This window comes from Ananas comosus, linkage group 9 (genome assembly GCF_001540865.1).
Source record: "Ananas comosus cultivar F153 linkage group 9, ASM154086v1, whole genome shotgun sequence".
Classification (NCBI taxonomy): Eukaryota; Viridiplantae; Streptophyta; class Magnoliopsida; order Poales; family Bromeliaceae; genus Ananas; species Ananas comosus.
Window position 1 is genome coordinate 7,203,964 of NC_033629.1, and position 20,027 is coordinate 7,223,990.

At 37.7% G+C, this 20,027-nt stretch overlaps 1 protein-coding gene across 1 annotated transcript; it reads right to left on the minus strand.

Annotated features, from left to right (window-relative positions):
• LOC109715624 (exosome complex component RRP4 homolog) lies at nt 49–14,733 on the minus strand. Its single transcript, XM_020240730.1, has 7 exons — nt 14,558–14,733; nt 14,369–14,470; nt 13,613–13,658; nt 13,337–13,426; nt 10,890–10,955; nt 4,331–4,399; nt 49–515 (listed from the first exon to the last, which is right to left on the minus strand). Exons 1-7 carry the CDS (start codon nt 14,731–14,733, stop codon nt 81–83), a joined length of 984 nt encoding a protein of 327 aa, XP_020096319.1. The 3' UTR covers nt 49–80.

Below are 20,027 nucleotides of genomic sequence, written 5' to 3' on the forward strand. Positions count from 1 at the left end.
CATTCTCTAACAGCTTAAGTTTTTGTAGACAAATAATTGTTACATGTCATTTAACATAATCTGCGTCAGCTTGCCTACATTCACCCCTTCTTTCGAACCATAGATGCCCGTCGTTGGACCTCCCTTTCCACCGTCTGAACAAAAAGCTTTGCTCCCAGCATGTCGTTTATCTCGATATTCGACGCCAAACTTGCTTCGGCTGTGTCGACGATGGCCTCGACGGTCAAGGTGAAGCCCAAGGCGGAGAGCAAGCGAACGGCATTGGCGATCCGACATATGTGCTTCCGTGTCTCTAGCGGAGTAAAAGACCCGCTTTCCTCTTCAGCGATCGATGTTTTCTTCTGATCTTCCACCAACATGCCAACATTCTCTCCGGCTTCTACGTGCTCGCCGACCCAAATGAATCCATTGCACCCAATAATCAAGTCGACACCGTATTGTTCGAGGTGGTGAAAGTGTTTCTTCCGCCGCTTCACTAAGTAGGCCGGAACAGTGAGCAATTGACCTCTTTCAAGCTGCAATAAAATTCCAAACAGAATCATTAGATGATGGTACACAACATACAGAATAATTGGTGATCTATCAACATCTAAATCGAAAAGGAAATTTTTTGCCGGATTTTAACAATCATAATAACAAAGAGTGGCAAGATTTTGCCAAGATTGCATCGTATTATATTACAACTATAACAGTTAACTTCAATCCTCTACTCTCCAATCGTAGAAATCGACTGTAAGGTGCCGAACTTCTGTAGTTATGAAGTTGCGGTGGAATGTAATATACCGGATTTTAATATAAAAATAAAAATAAAAATAAATAAAAATAGTATGAGATACTATTTTTATTGGATTTAGAGAAGTGAAATATGAGTTAGAAACGACATGTGCTGAAATCGGAGCAAAAAAAAATTTAGAATTTTTTGTGAGAAACGGGGCAGATAAATTAACAGAAAATGCACAATGTCAGAAAATTATGAAAACTGGAGGATATGTCAGAATTATTTTTATGAGGCTAGATTTAAAGTTTCATACCATTCTAACACCCGTAGAGTGAGAAGTAAAATCCGACAGTTATCTGATTAAGATTACAGTTCGGCACAGCTTTCGGTGACCAAACGGGATCGAAACTGAAAACTTAAGATATATTCTTGCTTAGTACGTTAAACTGAGCCTGCCTGTCAAATTTGCGCGCAAACGGACATTCAGAAGGGCTTTAACGAAACTTATCAGATTTAGGGACTAAACTGGAAGGTTGAATAGTTAAGGGCTGATTTTTAAAAAGGGACTTAATCCCTTTTCTTCTTCTCCTTCCTCAGCCGCAGCAGCCACAAGACCATATACGCACACACGCACACATGGTGATAGAGAGAGAAACACCTCTCTCTCTCTAGATTTCTCCCTCATCTCTCTAAATCCATCTCTCAAATTCGGGATTTTGGAGGAGATGGACCTTGCGAATGCATGGGAGGCGACGGTTTGAGCTCTCGTGCGGCCGTTTGAGCAGTGTGCTTCCGTCTCGGCGTTCACAATTTGGTAAGCTTCTAGGATTGGTTTAATCCTTGATGTTTAGCGTTCTAATGGTCTCTAAAGTGTTTCTAGCATGTCGCTCCATTTAATTTCGAATTATTTGGAGGTTGTTTTCATGCTAGGGCTAAAAATGCTAGTTTTGTAAATGTAGGGGTCTGATCTCAATTGACCCTCCGTAAAACTAATTGCTAGGTAAACGAACGTGCTGACTAAGTCGGTTCGGCGATTCGTTGAGCCGGTGCGAAGATATTAAAGAAACGGACGTTTAGGCTTCGTTTCCGACTGGAGGGCCGAGGCGACGTCCAAAAATTATGAAAACGGATTTGAAGCACCGAAACAACAAAACGAAGACCCTTTTTGCCCGAGGCTGCGAAGCGATGCGTGGTTGGTGCGCAACTGCAAGTTCGGGCGAAACCGGGCACCGGATGCCGCGGGAGGCCGGTTGCAAGTGTCGACAAGCAATCGGAATGCAATAGCAGGTGGGTTGTGCTTACCGAAGCGACTAGGTCGCCTTCATGTCGAAGAAAAATATGGTTTCCTGGTTGATGCATATAATGGGTTAAATGCTATATGACGCATATGATGTGAAGATTGGATAAATGCATATAATGTGAGAAATGTATATTACATGACAATTGCATATGAATATAATGCATGCTAGTTGATAATGGCAAAGTAATATGTTGAATGTTAGAGGAATGCATGAACTAAATGTTAAAGAAATGCATGAAAATGATGTTGTAGGAATGCATGGGCTATATTATACTAGAGGACATATTGCATGTGATAGATAAAGGCATGATGACATGTAATTGGTTGTGCTAAATGATCTATGCAAGTTGGTACATATGCATGTTAATGTATTTGTGGACTATGTTAAGTAACATATGCCAATTAACATATGCATGTTGACTTGGGTCTAAAACTCTTGGATGATTAGAAAACTCGACATTGAAAATACAAGTGTAGTATTAATATAATGGTATGGTTTGGAGCCCTACAATGGGATGATAAATGTGGATAAGACCTAGGTAAATGACAACCTAGAGATTGTGTACAAGTAGAGCATTGAGAACATTTACATGATGACGAGTGGCATATAGTTAATGTAAACACAAAGACGAGTGGCATATGAGAACCTTAGTGTAGCTGAAACACTAGATTGATAAGTATAGAAACACTAGATTGATAAGTATAGAAACCTATTGGTTCTATGTTGATGCTATCCTTAGTTGATAGGATGTTTCCAGTTTATGTGGATTTGGATCGAGCTCACCTAGCCTGTCTGCGCTTGGTGTGGTCGCTCCACATAGGTAGTGCACTCCGGAGTTGTCACCCAAGGAGGGCTGATATGTTCGCCCTTGGACTAAAGTATCTGTCTACAGGCGGTCTCGGGGATAGTTGAGTAGTGAGGCTCCTCCCCTATGAGACTTATATACGTGAGATTGAGGACGACCCCCTTCGGGTTAGCCAAGTGATTGGGTAACAAACTTATGAGCTATAGTGATTGTCCTAGTTGAGGGGATTTAAGGCCGAGGTGCAAGTGAGACGTCCTTCGCCTCGAGTCTGGCTTTGTGCGGTACTCTGCAGACGATTGACTCAAGACCGAGTCGGGATTGACTCAAGACCGAGTCGGGCGGTTAGCTTTGTAAAGGTAGATGAAACTTCATGATTAAAATGGTAAATGACAGAAAACCTTAAATGTCAATTGGATGAAAGTAGTAATCGATTGAATTACTAGTTGGTTGTATAGTTGCATTATTGCATGATCTTCATATTGCATATCGCGAGGCAATGCATGGTATTGTTAGTTGCATAATCTCGTTATCATATCTATCTGTTTATTAAACTAACCTGCAGCTTGCCTCCTTCGGACCTGTTGGTAGAGCTTTTCCCTTGGGTGGCCGTACCCACTGGAAACTATGGAGTTAGTTCTCACCCCACGTTGCTTTTGGGGTGTTACAGGTTCTCACGCGAGTGGCGCGGCGGCGCGAGAAAAGGGCGTAGTTCCGTAGATAGCGCCCTACCACTGAGACCAGAGATAGAAGTACCCCAAGTCGACATAGCTTAGAGGTGTAGTGAAGGAAAAGAATAAAAATGTATTAAAGATATAAATGATATAATAACTCTAGTTGCATTTGGATGTAAAAAGGTTTGTAATTAAGTTGTAAGATGTATGAATGTGAATGCATGTAATAACATAGGATGTGCTATGTTGTTGATACCTTCCTTATGCAATCTGTATGTTGAATTCTGTTTTTGGTTGGAACATCTTGAGTTCTATTGATTGTACTATTTGTTGAGCCTTGAATGTATAGGGGAGACTCTGTCCGCAGTACAGGGGAAACCCTGTCCATTCGGTGCTGTCGGCGATCCGAACCCGACCAAATAGGCGGGGCTCGGGGCGTGTCATATGAAACACATTTTTGGTTCAGGCAGAAGTTCAAGTAGAACTGTAATTTATACAAAGGCTATATCGGTCGGCAATTAATCAGTTCAGTAGGATTCAATAAAAGCTACTTTGATAATAAACATTACAGTTTTTATTAGCACCTTCACTTCTACTTTAGCTTATAAAGATAAACCAATTAAAGGATCCAAATCTGACTTGAATCTGATGATGGTGTTGAGAATTAAACCAAGTTCAATTGCCTTGATTGTCTAGGGTTTTAGACTTTCTTTGGGTTTAAACGCCATACAATCATTTGGCAAACTAATTTGATTCAAGATGATGCAAAAATCAAAGATCTTTGTGGGATTGCTGCAACTCAGAAAAAACAGCACATGTCCGCAGGACAACCTACCTTTCCATATTTCTGACTCCTTGCTTGCAGGTGCAAACTTCCATCATGCTGAAAACCACGAACCTCAGCCTACAAAGCAACCATAAGATAAAAAGGCAGTTAAATGTAATAACCCTTTGCCAGAGAACATAACATTAACCGCTTTAGCGACTAGTGAACAGTTTGTCAAATAAAGACATCCGCTCTAATCTACTTGTAGCAATGCAACCTCAATCTTGAGCCAAGTAGAAGCGTGAAACAGTTCTTATGCTAAATATTTCATATATCAGTTTGGTAAGTAAGATGATCAACCATGCGTTCGAGTATCCTTGATCTTGTCATAGAAGTCGTATGTAAGAGTTGGGCCGTGGTGCACAATATTCTAGAGTAATGCTAGATAAGTTAACAAGTGGAAAGCTAGTCAACTTTCCCCTATTGCAAGCACTAAACTACTACAGCTTATTAAGCATTGGGTTAAAACATATATTCCAGTGATTAGGCATATTATATTTTTATTACTATAGCAGAATCGATGGTCTCAACCATAATTTTGTAGCAATCCTTCAGAAAAGTGGGTATAGAAGTATAAATATGCATATATATCATATGTACACAGAAGCAATGATGGGCTTTCCTTCTGCTTCTGCACATCCCAGGCAGGTTTTGAGATCCACAGAAATCCATAGGGGGAACTCTTGATGGACATCAGTCATGCATGCATTGTGAAGCAGTTGTGCGAATCATAAAGCCAATCCAACACATGCAAGCTAGAACTTTCTTTAGTCATGTTTAGATGTAGCCTCATGCTAAGGCAACTTATTTCAAGACACAAAGGTACCAGCCACAAGATCAAGAACTCCCTCGCGACTCGCTCATATACAGTTAGTGTAATATACCGAAATTCCGGGTTACAATGCTAACTTTGATCTAGGGGATCAAAGTGAAGCTTGAGCTGGATGTGCGTCGTTCCCGAGTATTTCTGAAGGTGTGGGAATGATTACTGGAGGTATTTGAGTGTTTCGGCACAAATCAGGTGTGAAACGAACTCGAAAGAGAATCTTCGGATTACAAGACTAACTTTGATCAAATTGATCAAAGTGAGGTATGAGTATAATTTGTGGCATCCCCGAGTCATTTTGGAGGCGTGGGGATAGTTGATGATATGTTTTAGAGGTGTTTAGAGGTATTCGGCGCAAGTTGGACGCGCGAATTGACTTCGGAACCCAGCTGCTGCCAAAGTGCAGGATTTGTACTGGGTACCAGTGGGGCTGGCAAATGAGCGAGCCGGCACGCGTTCGACTCGATATTTGGCTCGCTCGAGCTCGACTCGAAATTAAATGAGCCGATCTTGAACAAACAAAAAGGCTCGAAATTCATTTCAAGCCAAGCTTGAGTATTACTCGGCTCGTTCGAATTAGGCTCGAAAAGCTCGAATATATATATATATATATATAGAGCTAGGCTGGTATACTATTGGTAGCACGGAGGCCTCCGTGCTACCAAGTTGTTTTTAATGATGTGACTTCCAAATTGACGATCGGCTCCGTTAGACTTGATCTACACTATTGAAATTATTTGAAAACTAAATTTTATAATTTTTCGACATCATTTGGTTAGTGATCAAAAGGTTTCAAAATTGACAATTTTAATGGTAGATTTGATGCGTTTGTGAATTTAACGGTGTAAAACAATCCAAATTTGATGAAATTTTAATAGAAAATTCGTTTCACTACTTAGAGTAAGATCAGTATCTCTGATCTTAAATTCAAGCCTTTTATTATCATTTTTTGTGAGATTTTTATTTTCAGCCGTTCATTTTTAGACTACTCCTTTGATACGTAAATGATGCCGAAAATTTATGAAATTTAGTTTCCAAATACTTTCAATAGTGTAGATCAAGTCTAACGGAGCCGATCGTCGATTTGGAAGCCGTATCATTGAAAACAACTTGGTAGCACGGAGGCCTCCGTGCTACCGATAGTATACCAGCCTAGCTCTATATATATATATATATATATAGAGAGAGAGAGAGAGAGAGAGAGAGAGAGAGAGAGAGAGAGAGAGAGAGAAGAGCTTCTATGCTATCGAAAGTATAAAGGATCTGGTGCTTCCGATTTTTTGATTCTTAGATCAACCCTTTTAATCAATTCTTACTTTTGGATTAATACTATTATTACCTTGTAGAGACCACTCAACCTTAGGGGTATTATTTAATCCTAGAGGAGACCGCAATCATCCCAACCGTACAATTCTTAATCAAAGGGTCAAAAATTCGGAAGCATCAAATCCTCTATATTTCCGATAGCATAGTAGTTCTACACTCTCTCTCTCTCTCTCTCTCTCTCTCTCTCTCTCTCTCTCTCTCTCTCTCTCTCTCTCTCTCTCTCTCTCTCTCTCTCTCTCTCTCTCTCTCTCTCTCTCTCTCTCTCTATATATATATAGAGTCCGGTTACTATACTTTTATGAGTATTGGCTCCTTTATACTCATAAGTTTTCGGCCCTCAGATTTATTCCATGATCATTTCCTCCCGTTAGAACATACTATTCAACCAACTACCCATTCAATCCTAGGGGACCACTATCATTCTAAGTGGGGACCGCCATCATCCTAACCACACATCCCATCAATCAACGGTTAAAAATTTATGAGTACAAAGGGTTCTATACTTATAAGAGTATAGTAGCCCCAGCCTATATATATATTAAAATTTGGATGGGCAAATATGTGATATTCTAATTTGTAGGAATATATTTTCAATTGTCCCCCTTTCTTTTCCTCTACACAATTACCAAAAAGTTTTTTGTTTTGTTTTGTTTTTGTTTTTTTGTTTTGAGAGGGACATAATTAAATGAAAAAAACCAGTGNTATATATATATATTAAAAAATATATAAATATAATATATTTTAATTATATATAGGCTGGGTGAATAACTGAAGTTTAGTTAAAATTGGGCCAATGTTGTTGGTCCATAAAAACAAACTCAACAGACAAATAAAAGAGCAAAATTTTACTAAATTTATACTTTTTTTCTTTCTTTCTTTTTTTCACATTTTCAATATGTTTCTTTCTTTCTCTTTTTCTTTGTCTCTCACCCTAAGTGGCCAAGCCGGAAGCCGTCCAAGTTACCAAGTAACAGTATATGCCCGCCGTTGCCTACCTTGTTACTAATTGTATGCTTGAGAAAATATACAGAATATTTTTAATGTAAAAAAATATTATTTATATAAAATTTTAATTTTAGTTATATATGATTCGATAGTTTAATCCAATATTTATCTAGATAATTTATTTATTTTTGACCATATAAATGAAAATAAATAATATGGGAATTGAAGGCAGAAGAGAAGACATGTGAGGCTGAAAAGATTAGATATTCAACTCATAAATTATTTTTCTTCATATTATAATACCATATTTCATATAATTATTTTATACTTTGAACTATTAAACATATTTTTGTATCAAATTATAGATAATGTTCTATACAAATTAAACTATTGATTGTATGATGTTGGGAATTTCAAGCGGTTCGTTTAGGGCTCGAGCTCGCTCGACTCGAAATTAGGCTCGCTCGAGCTCGGCTCGAATTAATTTCAAACCAAGCTTGAGCTTAAATTTAGGCTCGAAATTAATTTCAAGCCAAATTTGAGCGGAGGTAAGCTCGGTCGAGCTCGGCTCGTTTCCACCCCTAGGTACCGGTACCAAAACAGAGGAGTACCGGTACCCAGCCCCGAAAACTGAGGGTATTGTAGAAAGAATTTTAGCTTTTGTGGGGGGTTTAATTGCAATTGTTTGCTATTATCTATAACCCAGAACCCTCCACCTGCTTTATACGTGCAGGGAGTCATCTCTCTTCTCCTCCTCCTTATCTCTTTCCTCTTCTCTTTCTAAAAACCCTATGTGGTGGATTTTGAAGGAAAGTTGTAGTGGAGTTGGTGTTTGGGCTGTGAGGAAGCTAAAGAGCAAGAAGAAAAGTCTGGTGGAGCTGAAATCTGAGGTAAGGTTATGCTGTCTCTTTGTTAGGGTTATGATATTTACCCTAGAAAGAGTTGAGTTTGGGATTTCTAGGTTGCTAGAAGTTGTTTTGCCATGAAAACCTAGAGGAAAGCTATGTATTGTGTGTTATGTGACTTGGGTTAGATGTGAAACATGTAGAAATATGAATATGACAGGAGTTTGATCTCTTGTATTCCTAAATGAATTGGTTTTGAGGTTCTTGGGTTATTGGAGCTTGTATTACTCCATGTGTTTTCATGAAACCTGTGTAGACAGAGGGTATGTAGAGCTAAAGCTTGAAAATGCTATTTTGTAGGATTGGAGATCTAGCTTGAAATTGATCGCATGAAATCCTAATTGATGGTAAAACCGACGCGTTGGGAGGCTCGGATCGATGTTCCGACAAGCCTACACCGAGTTATTGAGGAAAAACCTCATTTTAGCTTCGTTTGTCGCGAGCGAGGGGTGTGATCGATCATAAATCACGGGAGGTGGTTTTCTCGCATCTCGGCATCACTTAGAGGTGGGTGGTGCTTTCCGAAGTCATCGAATGATCTATTATGTTTATGTCACTTTTCTTGAGCATACATGTATATGTTTAGTTGATATTCATGCATTATAGGGTTGCAATTGTTATGTGGTTAAATGTGATATGTGTTCTAATTGTATGCTTGGTAAGCAAAAATACATATGGACAGTGGATTGAAAAACATAAAACCCTATAGTGGTATGAATAGGTATGGACTATAAAATAGTTAACAAGTGATATTGTGAATAGACATTCATGCATTATAAGGTTGAGGTTAGCTTGTGGCTAAATGTGAACAAGTTGGTATACATCCAATGTAGAAAACATGTGGAATGATATGGACCATGAATATAGAACCCTATGAATGTGTGAACTTATAGTGAACTATGACAATAGTAAACTTGGTGGCATCGTGACTAGATGAACTGATTAGCATCTAGAATTGGAAATGGTATCATAGCATCAAAAGCTAGTTAAAGTGTGGTATTGTCATTGTATCCTCTAAGTGAGGATTGGATCGTACTCACAAGTAGTCTAATGCTCGAGGTAGGTCGCGCCACCTTGGGCGGTGAGCTCCGGAGTTGTCATCAACTGGGTTGGTAAGCGGAATTCTCCCCAACAGACTGTCCCGTCGGGTTGTAGCGGAATTCTCCCCGATAAGAAGGGATTTGGTTGGTGAGTTGTAGTTAACCAAAGGGTTAACTAAGTTAATTGGGTATTGGTAATATGATAGCATGCATGCATAAACTTCATGAGTTTTATATTGTTCTTTCCAGCTTTGTACAGGCATTGTAGTAGCATTAGTTGGGTTGTAGCGGAATTCTCCCCGATAAGAAGGGATTTGGTTGGTGAGTTGTAGTTAACCAAAGGATTAACTAAGTTATTTGGATAATGGTAATATGATAGCATGCATGCATAAACTTCATGAGTTATATATTGTTCTTTCCAGCTTTGTACAGGTATTGTAGTAGCATTAGTTTGGTTTGTTATCTAATTCTTTTCCTACAGATGCCTGAATAAACCTAGTGGGTGAGTCGGCAAGGTCGGCAACCGAACCCACTGGGAACTTTCAGTAGTTCTCACCCCACTAACTATGCAGGTTCTAGCGAGTGCGGGGTGGTTGAGGATCGTGACAAGGACAGCGCGCAATAGATAGCGACATCCATTGAGTATAGTTGTACCTTGTACATTTCATATATTTACAGTTGATGAAGAGAAAATGTAAATTATTCATTTGAGAGATGGCAAATGTATATATTAGAGAATGTGTGTATGTAAACAAAATGGTAAGCTTTGTATTTGATTTAAAGTAATCAAGATACAATGTATAAATGTTTTAGTTAATTTACTTTCACTTGCTTGTGTTGCTTACCCTCGTGTAAGCCATATATATTAGAATTTTTCCTGGGCATTTCCTTATACATGTTTAGTTGTCGTTGAGCCTTGGGCGAACAGAAGAGGTTCTGTTCGTTCGGCATCTGTGTATGGGCCCGAACTGACCAAATTGGCGGTCACGGAGCGTGACAGTTAGACCAAGGAATCATTAAGCACGCAACCTAAGCGAAAAACGCCAAAACCCAAGTAACAATGGGTGAAATAATGCTAAGGTGTTGAAAAAATTTATTCTTTCAAAAGTTGGTAGTGAAAATGAACTCGACAAAGATAAGCTGGACTGTATGCGGAGAATATGCAAAACCCTGAATCAAAGCCATAAACTGCAGGAAAAACAGAAAAGATTTAATAAGTGCTTTTATACTGGGTATGCACGTTCTTTCGAAAATTTTAATTTTGCCTACCACTTAAATCCAATATTCAGCATATCATTTACCCATATTTCCACCAAATATACTCTCTTATTTAGGAAAGCTAAATTCGAAACCATAGTACAACTTACAGTGTAAAGCATAATTAGAGGATAAAACCGACAACAACATGAGATATCCAAAAAAGTTACTACATGAATAATTAACTAATACAGCAATGATACGATAACCAAACAAGAAACTAAGCTTTTACAGAAAAAGAATAGCATGGCGATTAACTAAGTACTTACACAAATTACATCATTTTCTTCAAAGATACTGCGCATGTTGAGTTCATCCACAGCAGTTCTCCGCCTCTACCAAATTAAAAATTTACAGTACAAAATGAAGTATATCAGGTCAAAGAGATCATGGAGCAGTACCAAAAACAAGAACAGTCGACATGACATTCATTTAAAAAGAAGATAAAAGCACAATTATTTATCGTTCAACGCAAGGTTTTAAGTGCCCGTCGGCACGGGCCGTATCCACCGTGTCGTACCGTGCCAACAAGATACCGGCACGATAAAGACCCCGTGCCGATGGCACAGCTCAAAACCTTCTATTCATTAAATTAGTAAGTAATTTCCTCAATAAAGTTCAAAAGATGTGATAAAAAAGACATAATAAATAGTTAGAATATTTTGTTGCTAAAGAAAATAAATATTTCATGCTATTATGTGTCGGCACACAAGAATTTTTTGATCGGCACACATCGACACGGCTCGGCACGCACCGTGTCGTACCGTGCCGGCAAGTTTCCAGCACGACCCCTTGCCATGACACTTAAATCCTTGGTTCAACGGCTGCCATATAAGCATATAGCAAGAAAATGAACAAACCTGTAACGACCCAGCCCACTAGCAATAATAACTCGTTGGGCCCAACACCAGCCCAAAATGCTTAAGCCCAGTTATTATTACTAGTGTCTAAGTCTCTTATAAACCCAATAACAACCCCATTCCCATCCGATGTGGGATTATTGGGGTGTCACAAAACCAGACAGCACATAATCTAACAAGTTTGATCATTTCAATGCAACAATTTACTTCTTAAGAATCTAAAAATCTGCCTAAATATGTCTAAAAGATTGGTTTGATATTCATCATGAACACTTTCTCATAGACCCACCATGAATAAAGATGTACGCAGGACCTTTATGTTGTTACCTTTATATTGTTACGAATGTAAACCTCTTCAAGGAAGGGGAACATCTCCAAAATCTGAATAATAGCAGCGATGTACACATTTTTCTATATAGAAGATCTATATCTTATTCTTATTCTCTGAGTTATGCTATGCAAAAGTCTCCTTTTTACATGCCAACAACGACCTTGTCGAAAATTGTTATATGCTACCACCATTAAGACCAAACAAAAAAGGAACCACAGTTACTTATAAATAGACTACGAGTTCCACAAAATATCTCCATGATGTGAAATTTACTGTGTGAACTAAAAAAAACATAAGGGTACATATTTTCTGGAACACAGTACTGAAATTCCTAGGAACATAATATCCGAGTAAACTTTGAGTCTCCATATATCAACTACTTTTTCTAGCACAAAAGTAGTGAGTACAGATTGTGCAGCAGTTGTGAATTATTACGGAGCTCATTTATGTAGTTTGGCTGCAACCTTCTACCAGTGTTTGAAAAGGCGCGAGGCGCAAAGAGGCGCAAGACTCTCCTAGAGCCTAGGCCCAAGGCGCATTGCGAGGAGCGCACCTCAAGAAGGCGAGGCACATATTTACTAAGCCTAATTTAATTTAATGTTCTACATTAAAAAACCTCAAAATAACCATACGAAAATAAGATAACCATCAAAAGTAATGAAAACACATGCATATAGGTTCTTAAATTTTATATATATATATATATATATATATATATATATATATATATAAACCAACTTTCAACTTAAAAGTTATAAGTGATTGTGGTTGCTACTGCTGCTTGTTCTTGCTGTTGTTGCTCCTGTTTTTCCTGCCGTTGCAACATGCAAACTGCTGCTGCTCTTGCTTTCTTGCTAGTTGCTACTGCTGCTACTGCTTGCTTGTTCAATTGGTCCTGCTGACAGCGATGGCCGATGCTGCTGCTGGATGCCCACGAATAAAGAAAGGATGTGGGAACATGAGTGGGAGAGGAGAGGGCAGACGAATGGGTTTCACTAGGGTTTTTTTTAGGATCTTTTAACTATCTTATCGGGTTAAAATATAAAACTTAAATTCGAAACCTGACAACCCAAAAAAATTAAACCTAAACCGATATAATAATAAATATTGCGAGGTGCACGCCTTACACACTCCTCGCGCCTCGCCTGAGGCGCATGCCTCAGGGCCTAAGCGCGCGCCTCAGCAATAGTGCCTCGCCTCACTATTGCTGAGGCGCTAAGGCCCGCGCCTCGAGCCTAGGCGCTGAGGCGCGCGCCTCAGGCACGCCTTTTCAAACACTGCCTTCCACTCATTTGATCGGTAAAGAGCGAACCACTTCGAGTTAAATTTTAATCATAAGCTATGTCATTCTGGAAACCACGTAACAATAGAAATTTCAAATTTTCTTAAACTTATTCCTACACGACTACGCAATTGGTTTCTCTTCCCTTCCTACGAACATATTGGTAAAAATTTACTTCGATTTCCATCACTATTAAGGCTAAATTGCGAGAAAGATACCGAGGAAAAAGAGATACAATTTTACCTGAATACCATCGGGCAAATTCATAGACGAAAGCATTAAAACCGCAACTTGACTGAAATTTATCTCCAGCCTCCAGCGTTTTGGAGCAATCTTTACAAACGGAAAAAATATAACAGAATAGTTAAACTATAGGAAAGAAGCGCATATACGGCGACAATACAGAATAGAATATGATGTGCATATAAATGTCTAAACAACAAATCTTCTTTTCCGTCCTATCATTATATACACCGTATTTATGTCGACCAGCATAGGATCCCTATACCAAAATTTTACCTCGATAACACGGCCAACAATGATATCGCCAACCTCCGGTTTATACCTGCGCATAATATGCGAACTATTGTTTAAAATTTCTCATCATCACACACAAGCAAATGATCAAAGCCCAATAACATGAACCCAACTTTGGAAAAGCAAATTGTTAATGAGGGGTGTTTGGTTCTGCCGAAAAGAGATTAGAAAACAGTTTCCGACTGAAAAAGAAAAAAAAATTCGTGGAAACACTTATTAGGGGGTTTTTGGTTTACACGACAATATTCGAGAAAATAGTTTTTTAGCTAGAATAGTATTTTCCATCCATTTGACTTCTAGAAAAATTAGTTTTAGTACTGTTTTCGTTTTTTGAATTTTTTATCAAAAAAAAGGGTGAAAAGAAGTGTTTTTTCATAAAAGCTTTTTCTTTTAACTACAGATCATTTTGATTTGGTTACTTAATCTTTCAATTTATTTGATTTGAGGCGGTCAACGACTTTTAACTTCAAAATTTGAATAAGCCGTTCACATTTACAGATTTATTAGTTAGTATACTTCGTGCAACTCTCGCAACTATAGATTCATTAAAATAAGTAATTAGCTTAAATTTAGAAAAATTAGGTAGCTGATTCGAAACGGTCCATAGCTCAGGTAAGTGTTGTAGTTTTTACCAAATTATTTTTTCCCCCTTACCCTTTGTTCTCTCTTTCTCTCTCTCTCTCTCTAAAACCCCTCAAAGTGTTACCAAAAAACAAACAAAAAAAAAAGAAAACATACCTAGCTTGTAGAGCATGAACATAAACGAGTTTGTTCACTCGCTCGACCACACCACACAACGTGGCCACCACTTCACCATCACAATCCAACGTCCCATGCCCCCTATCCATTGAAAAATTAAAAGAAATTAAAAAGAAACATTACAACAAAGAAAGAAAAGAATGAAAAGGAGTGAATCGTGATTCTCACTTGAGGATGTTATCTTCGTGGTTTACGTGGATGGGATCGGCGACGGCGACGGCGACGGCGACGGCGACGGAATAAAGGAGGGAGGAGGAGGAAGATGGGAGGGAGTGGAGCTGCCGGAGGGCTGACTGCAGCCGCACCCGCTGCGTTTGGTTCAGCGACGGCTGCAAGTCTCTCATCTTTCTTCACTCCCCCTTCAAATTCTCGACGGCAGAAATCACGAGGGAGCGGAAGTTGGACGGGGAGGAAGTTGAGCGGTATACGATCTACCTAAATTTCTGTAAGAAAAATCACATCAAACTCAAATTAGAAGCCTAAGAAAGAAAATCCCTTATATTCTGCTAAAAAAAAACATAAGAAAAAGAGAAAAAAAAAATAATGAAGAAGATCATGGAAGACGAAAAGCGAACCTGCTGAAAGCGCCGGTGCCGGAGTTCCATCGAGATATGCGAACGGCAAAGAATGCGCTGCCAGGAGCGTGCGAACGGCGGGGGACGGAAGAGCGCTGCCGAGGGGTCTTCGGGCGTAGAGAGAGAGAGAGAAAGAGAGAGGCGGGCGTGTGTGTGTAATGTGTGCAAAAAAAAAAAAGGGAAAGAGGAATTAGGGTTAGGAAGAAAAAGTGTAAAGTTGATGCAATATTATAGTTAGATTTAATTTAACTGTTAAAATTTTAAATACAAGTGGGCCTCTTTATAAATATAAATAAGTTGAGTTTTGGTTTTCAAGTAGGGCTAAAAATTTAAAAATAATAATCTATATTATTTATTTATATACAAATATAATTGTATATTTATATATATATATATATATATATATAAATTATATTAATATAAAATAAATGCAATCGAGCTGTTATTGAGCCGAACACAAGTGAACTGACCCTAATTCATGTTCTGCTTGTTTATTAAACGAGCTGAAAAATCCAACTCGAATCGACTCGCTCGTTTAGTAAACGAGCCGAACACGAGCTTGCTCGCGAACGGCGAGCTGGATTGCCAGCCCTAGTTGGAACCAGACAGTCGCCAATTTTAGGGATGTGGGCTTTTTTCATACTCTCTCTGTCACGCCCCGTGCCCATCCTATTTGGTCGGATTCGGGCATACCAACAGACCGCCGAACGGACAGAGTTTTTCCTGTATGTGCCAGGCATCGCAATCAATATAATGTACGAGCTTCCAACCAGGAACAATATTTAACCAAAGATTGCATAAGGAAGTATCAAAAACATAAAACAACTAAGTTATTACAAGATTCATCTTTAGGTGCATTTTACATCACAATTACTATTACATTTTTCCAACTTCTGAATACAATCCAAGTTATAATAATTTATTACAAGTTTAATCCATTCATCTTGTTCTTTTCATTTTCCTCTACCCCTACTCTATGCTGACTCGGGGTACTGCTATCTCTGGTCTCTGGGTAGGGTACTATCTACGGAGCTACGCCCTTACCTCGCGCCGCTCACGTGCGTACCTGTAACACCCCAAAACAACGTGGGGTAATAACCAACTCCATGGTTCCCAGTGGGTACGACCACCCAAGGGAAAAGCTCGACCAATAGGTCCAAGGAGGCACCGCAACATATTAGTCCAACAGATATATATACGAATAGGAAAAAACATGCTATGCCTCACAAAATGCAATATGAACATTATGCAAATCCCGTAACTCACGCAAGTAGATTAATTGATTCTACTTCATATTGTTAGCCATTCTTTACTCGTAGTCGTTCTCTACTTTATTAGCTAATCTTTATTCTTAGCTATTCTTTATTCTTGACATCCTTTATTATTAGCCATTCTTTACTTTATTAGCTATTCTTAATCATTAGTCGTTCTTTACTTTATCCCCTTGTCACACAACGCTCATTGGCGATTCTTCCTAAGGTTACCTTTACTTTAGCCATCTATGCCACTCGACTCGGTCTTGAGTCAATCCACTGCGGATAATCCGCGCTCTGTCGGCTCGAGGTGAAGGAACTCTCGCATGCATCTCAACCTACCACAACCTACCGCACTCTATGACTGAGCCACCCGGCGGCGAAATTGTCCCACATACGCCACGACAATGGCTCAAGTCAAGCGGCGGTGTAATCCACAAACCGGCATAACTATCCGGCGACGAAATCGTCGCACACGCCACGTCAAAGGTTAGCCCTGGGCGGCGAAATCGCCGCACACGCCCCACACCACTCTCGGTGTGATCCAAAGCTCTGGGATTCCGGAATCCATTTCACGTAACTTAAGGGTTGGTCTTAACCCTATAGTGTCGACCTATCTAGGTCCAATGTTCTTTCTACCCTAGGTTCACTTGACTCTAGGCTTGATGCTTTATCACATAACCTAAGTTTATTTTTTAACTCTAGGTTTATTCCACAACCTATGTTCCACTACAAAAATTTAGGTCTTTTGCGACCAACACTATTTGTCGCTACAGAATGAAATTTTGTCGCTATTGCTATTTAGCGACAAAAATAGCTTCGTCGCTGCTTCGTCGCTACCGCCCCGTCGCTAAAACTATTTAGCGACGAAGTAAAACAGTTGGTTGCTATTGGCTGTTACATTTAGCGACAAACAAAAATTTGTCACTGTAAATGCACTAATAGCGACACAATAATTGGTCGCTAGTGACCCCGTAATTTGTTGCTAAACATACATCTAGATAATATTTTTCGTTGCTAAATATAACCTAATTGCAACAACATCTAATCGTCGCTAAAAGTCATTTTTTTTAATAATTTTATTTTATTATTTTATGATAGTATAGCGACGAGACTAATTTGTCGCAAATTTTATAACAAGCAATTAATTAAACAAATATTTTGCGACCAATAATATGGTCGCAAATTAATCTATCAATATACTAGCAATCATATATTAGCGACGAACGGTTTGGTCACAGTTTCAACATTCAATCTATTAGCAATATCCATCCACTATTTATATGACAATTTTTTACATTTCACAATTCAAATTACCACCAAGCATCATACATAAATTAACAAACAAACCAAAATATATTTCTAATTCGAAGTATCTTTAAAATCCAAACAAACAAAATATATCCAACTAAGAATCTTTCCAGAATAGTTAAAGTATTCAAATCTCGTTTAATCATTCTAATACATGGTCACTAATATCTATTACTATATATAAAAGTAGAACCCTTAATGAACCCTACGTGAGAAGCTGACACGTGGCTTTATATATGCTTGCCACGTGTCAATCTCAAATATGGATATTTAAATTATTACTTAATTAATTGCGAATTATTATTTAAAATCTAAATTTTGTATAAATTTCGTATTGTCAATTAAAATTAAGCTGACACGTGGCTTTCTATATGCTTGTCACGTGTCAATCTCAAATATGGATATTTAAATTATTACTTAATTAATTGCGAATTATTATTTAAAATATGTCAATCTCAAATATGGATATTTAAATTATTACTTAATTAATTGCGAATTATTATTTAAAATCTAAATTTCGTATTGGCAGATAACGATCAAACTCAAATTTCGTAAATTTCGTATTGGCACGCAATAATCTGTTGCGAATTATTATTTAAAATTCTATTGCGAATTATTATTTAAAATTATTAGTTCAAATTTCGTATTGGCAGAATAATTAATTATTAATATTATTTGGTGTGGCCGAAAATCTATCGTGAAAATTATATTGAAAATGAGTTGGCTTAGCGAAAAAAAGGTCAAAACTCAAATTTTCCGTATTTGCGGGATAATAATTATTTAAAATTTATTGGTGATCTTGCGTGCGGGCGCGTGCGCTGGTGTGGTGAAAAATCGATATCGGTGCGAATTATTTGAATATGGGGCCGGTGAACGATTAGTTGTTTGTAAGCTATGATAGGATGGAAAAAAGCTCAAATTTCGGATCAACTCAAATTTCGTCATGTTACGTCGCTTCAAATTTTCTCGTTAACTCAAATTTCGAAATTCGCAAACAAAATTTGACGTTTCTGAATTTCTCATAAAAGAATCAACACAATCCAATTGCTCAATAGTGGATTTACGTATCCTTCATGTTAAGCAATATTCATGACTTTGCAATACCTACAAGAAAAATGCGATTTCTTGCTCCTACTCTTGAAATTGTGGATGCTTGTAATGAATACATGCTTTCATGTCTTTCATGCGCCTGAAGAAAAAATTATTTGAGCTCTGACAGTGTTTGTAAGACAGATGTGGCCTTAGATGGTCCTGAAGATGTATGTACACCTGTATTTCTTAAACAGTATTAAATATTTTCAGGACGTTCTAAATCCACATGTATCAAATGAAGCAAGCTTGCTCGTGATGTTATTTGCAGAAACATAGACAGTCTTTAGTTTATGAATGGAACCAGTATTACATGATCATCAATTGGGAAAATCATATACTAGAAGTCAATAAGCTTATCTTCTGGGCAGCAATTGCAGGCGAGAAGGTGATTTATACCCCGTATAAAATGTGATACCTAATCAGACTCCAAGTACCTTTTAATATCAATCGAACGAGCAATTTTCGTTGCTGTGTTTTTTGCTCCGTATGAAATAAACAAGAGTCAAGGAATCGAATCTTTATCACATGTTCGGGTTATATCTTCCGCCGTAGACGATACTGGTCAGTTGATGTCAGTTATATGGTTGGAATATCAATAGATTTCGAAACCGTTAAGGCACGGACTTGAATATGCTAATTTTTGGAGTAAAGTATAGTTTGTTATCCAAAACCACAAGTATGTTTTTATAAGAAGTGTTTCAAAATATTTAAAATACGAGTGACGTCTATTTCTTTCTTCATGTTATTTCAAAGATTTACAATTTTTCAACAAATTCAATTCTGTCAGTTTTATTTTTTTAATAAAGTTTCAGATATGTTTTCTGAAAATAAACTATTAATATTTTTATGCATATTAGCATCTTTACCTGTATCTAACAACTCTCTTCATCCTATATTGTTATTGGAGCACGTACTTTCTATTTCACTGCAAACAACAGTTTTTTATTCTTCCTTAATTTTCTAGTCCCTGCCGTCCTAATACCAACATCCTAGTATTGTTGATCTTGAAAATTGTTTGTCTCTCAATACGTAGTGCTTACTCTAATCTGTTGTCAAATATGAAAGTTTATGAGTTGATTTCTATATATCTTAAATACATTAAGTCATTTGTAACTTTTGAATCCAGCATTTTATTATCATTTGTTTTGCACATCAATTTATAATCTATAAATTATTTTTGCAGATTGAATTAGATTAGTAGAAACAGGTTAAATATTATTTATGGTATTTATTGGTCTATAATTTTTATCTTCTAGCGTTATTGTATTGAATTATGTATAAATTAAGATCAATAGTATATTTCTTTATTATTTAAAAAACTATAATATTAATATAGAATAATTTTCATATCACATAATACTCTAGTTATTTATATACTTACTACCTCATACTAATTCTCTTCTTATT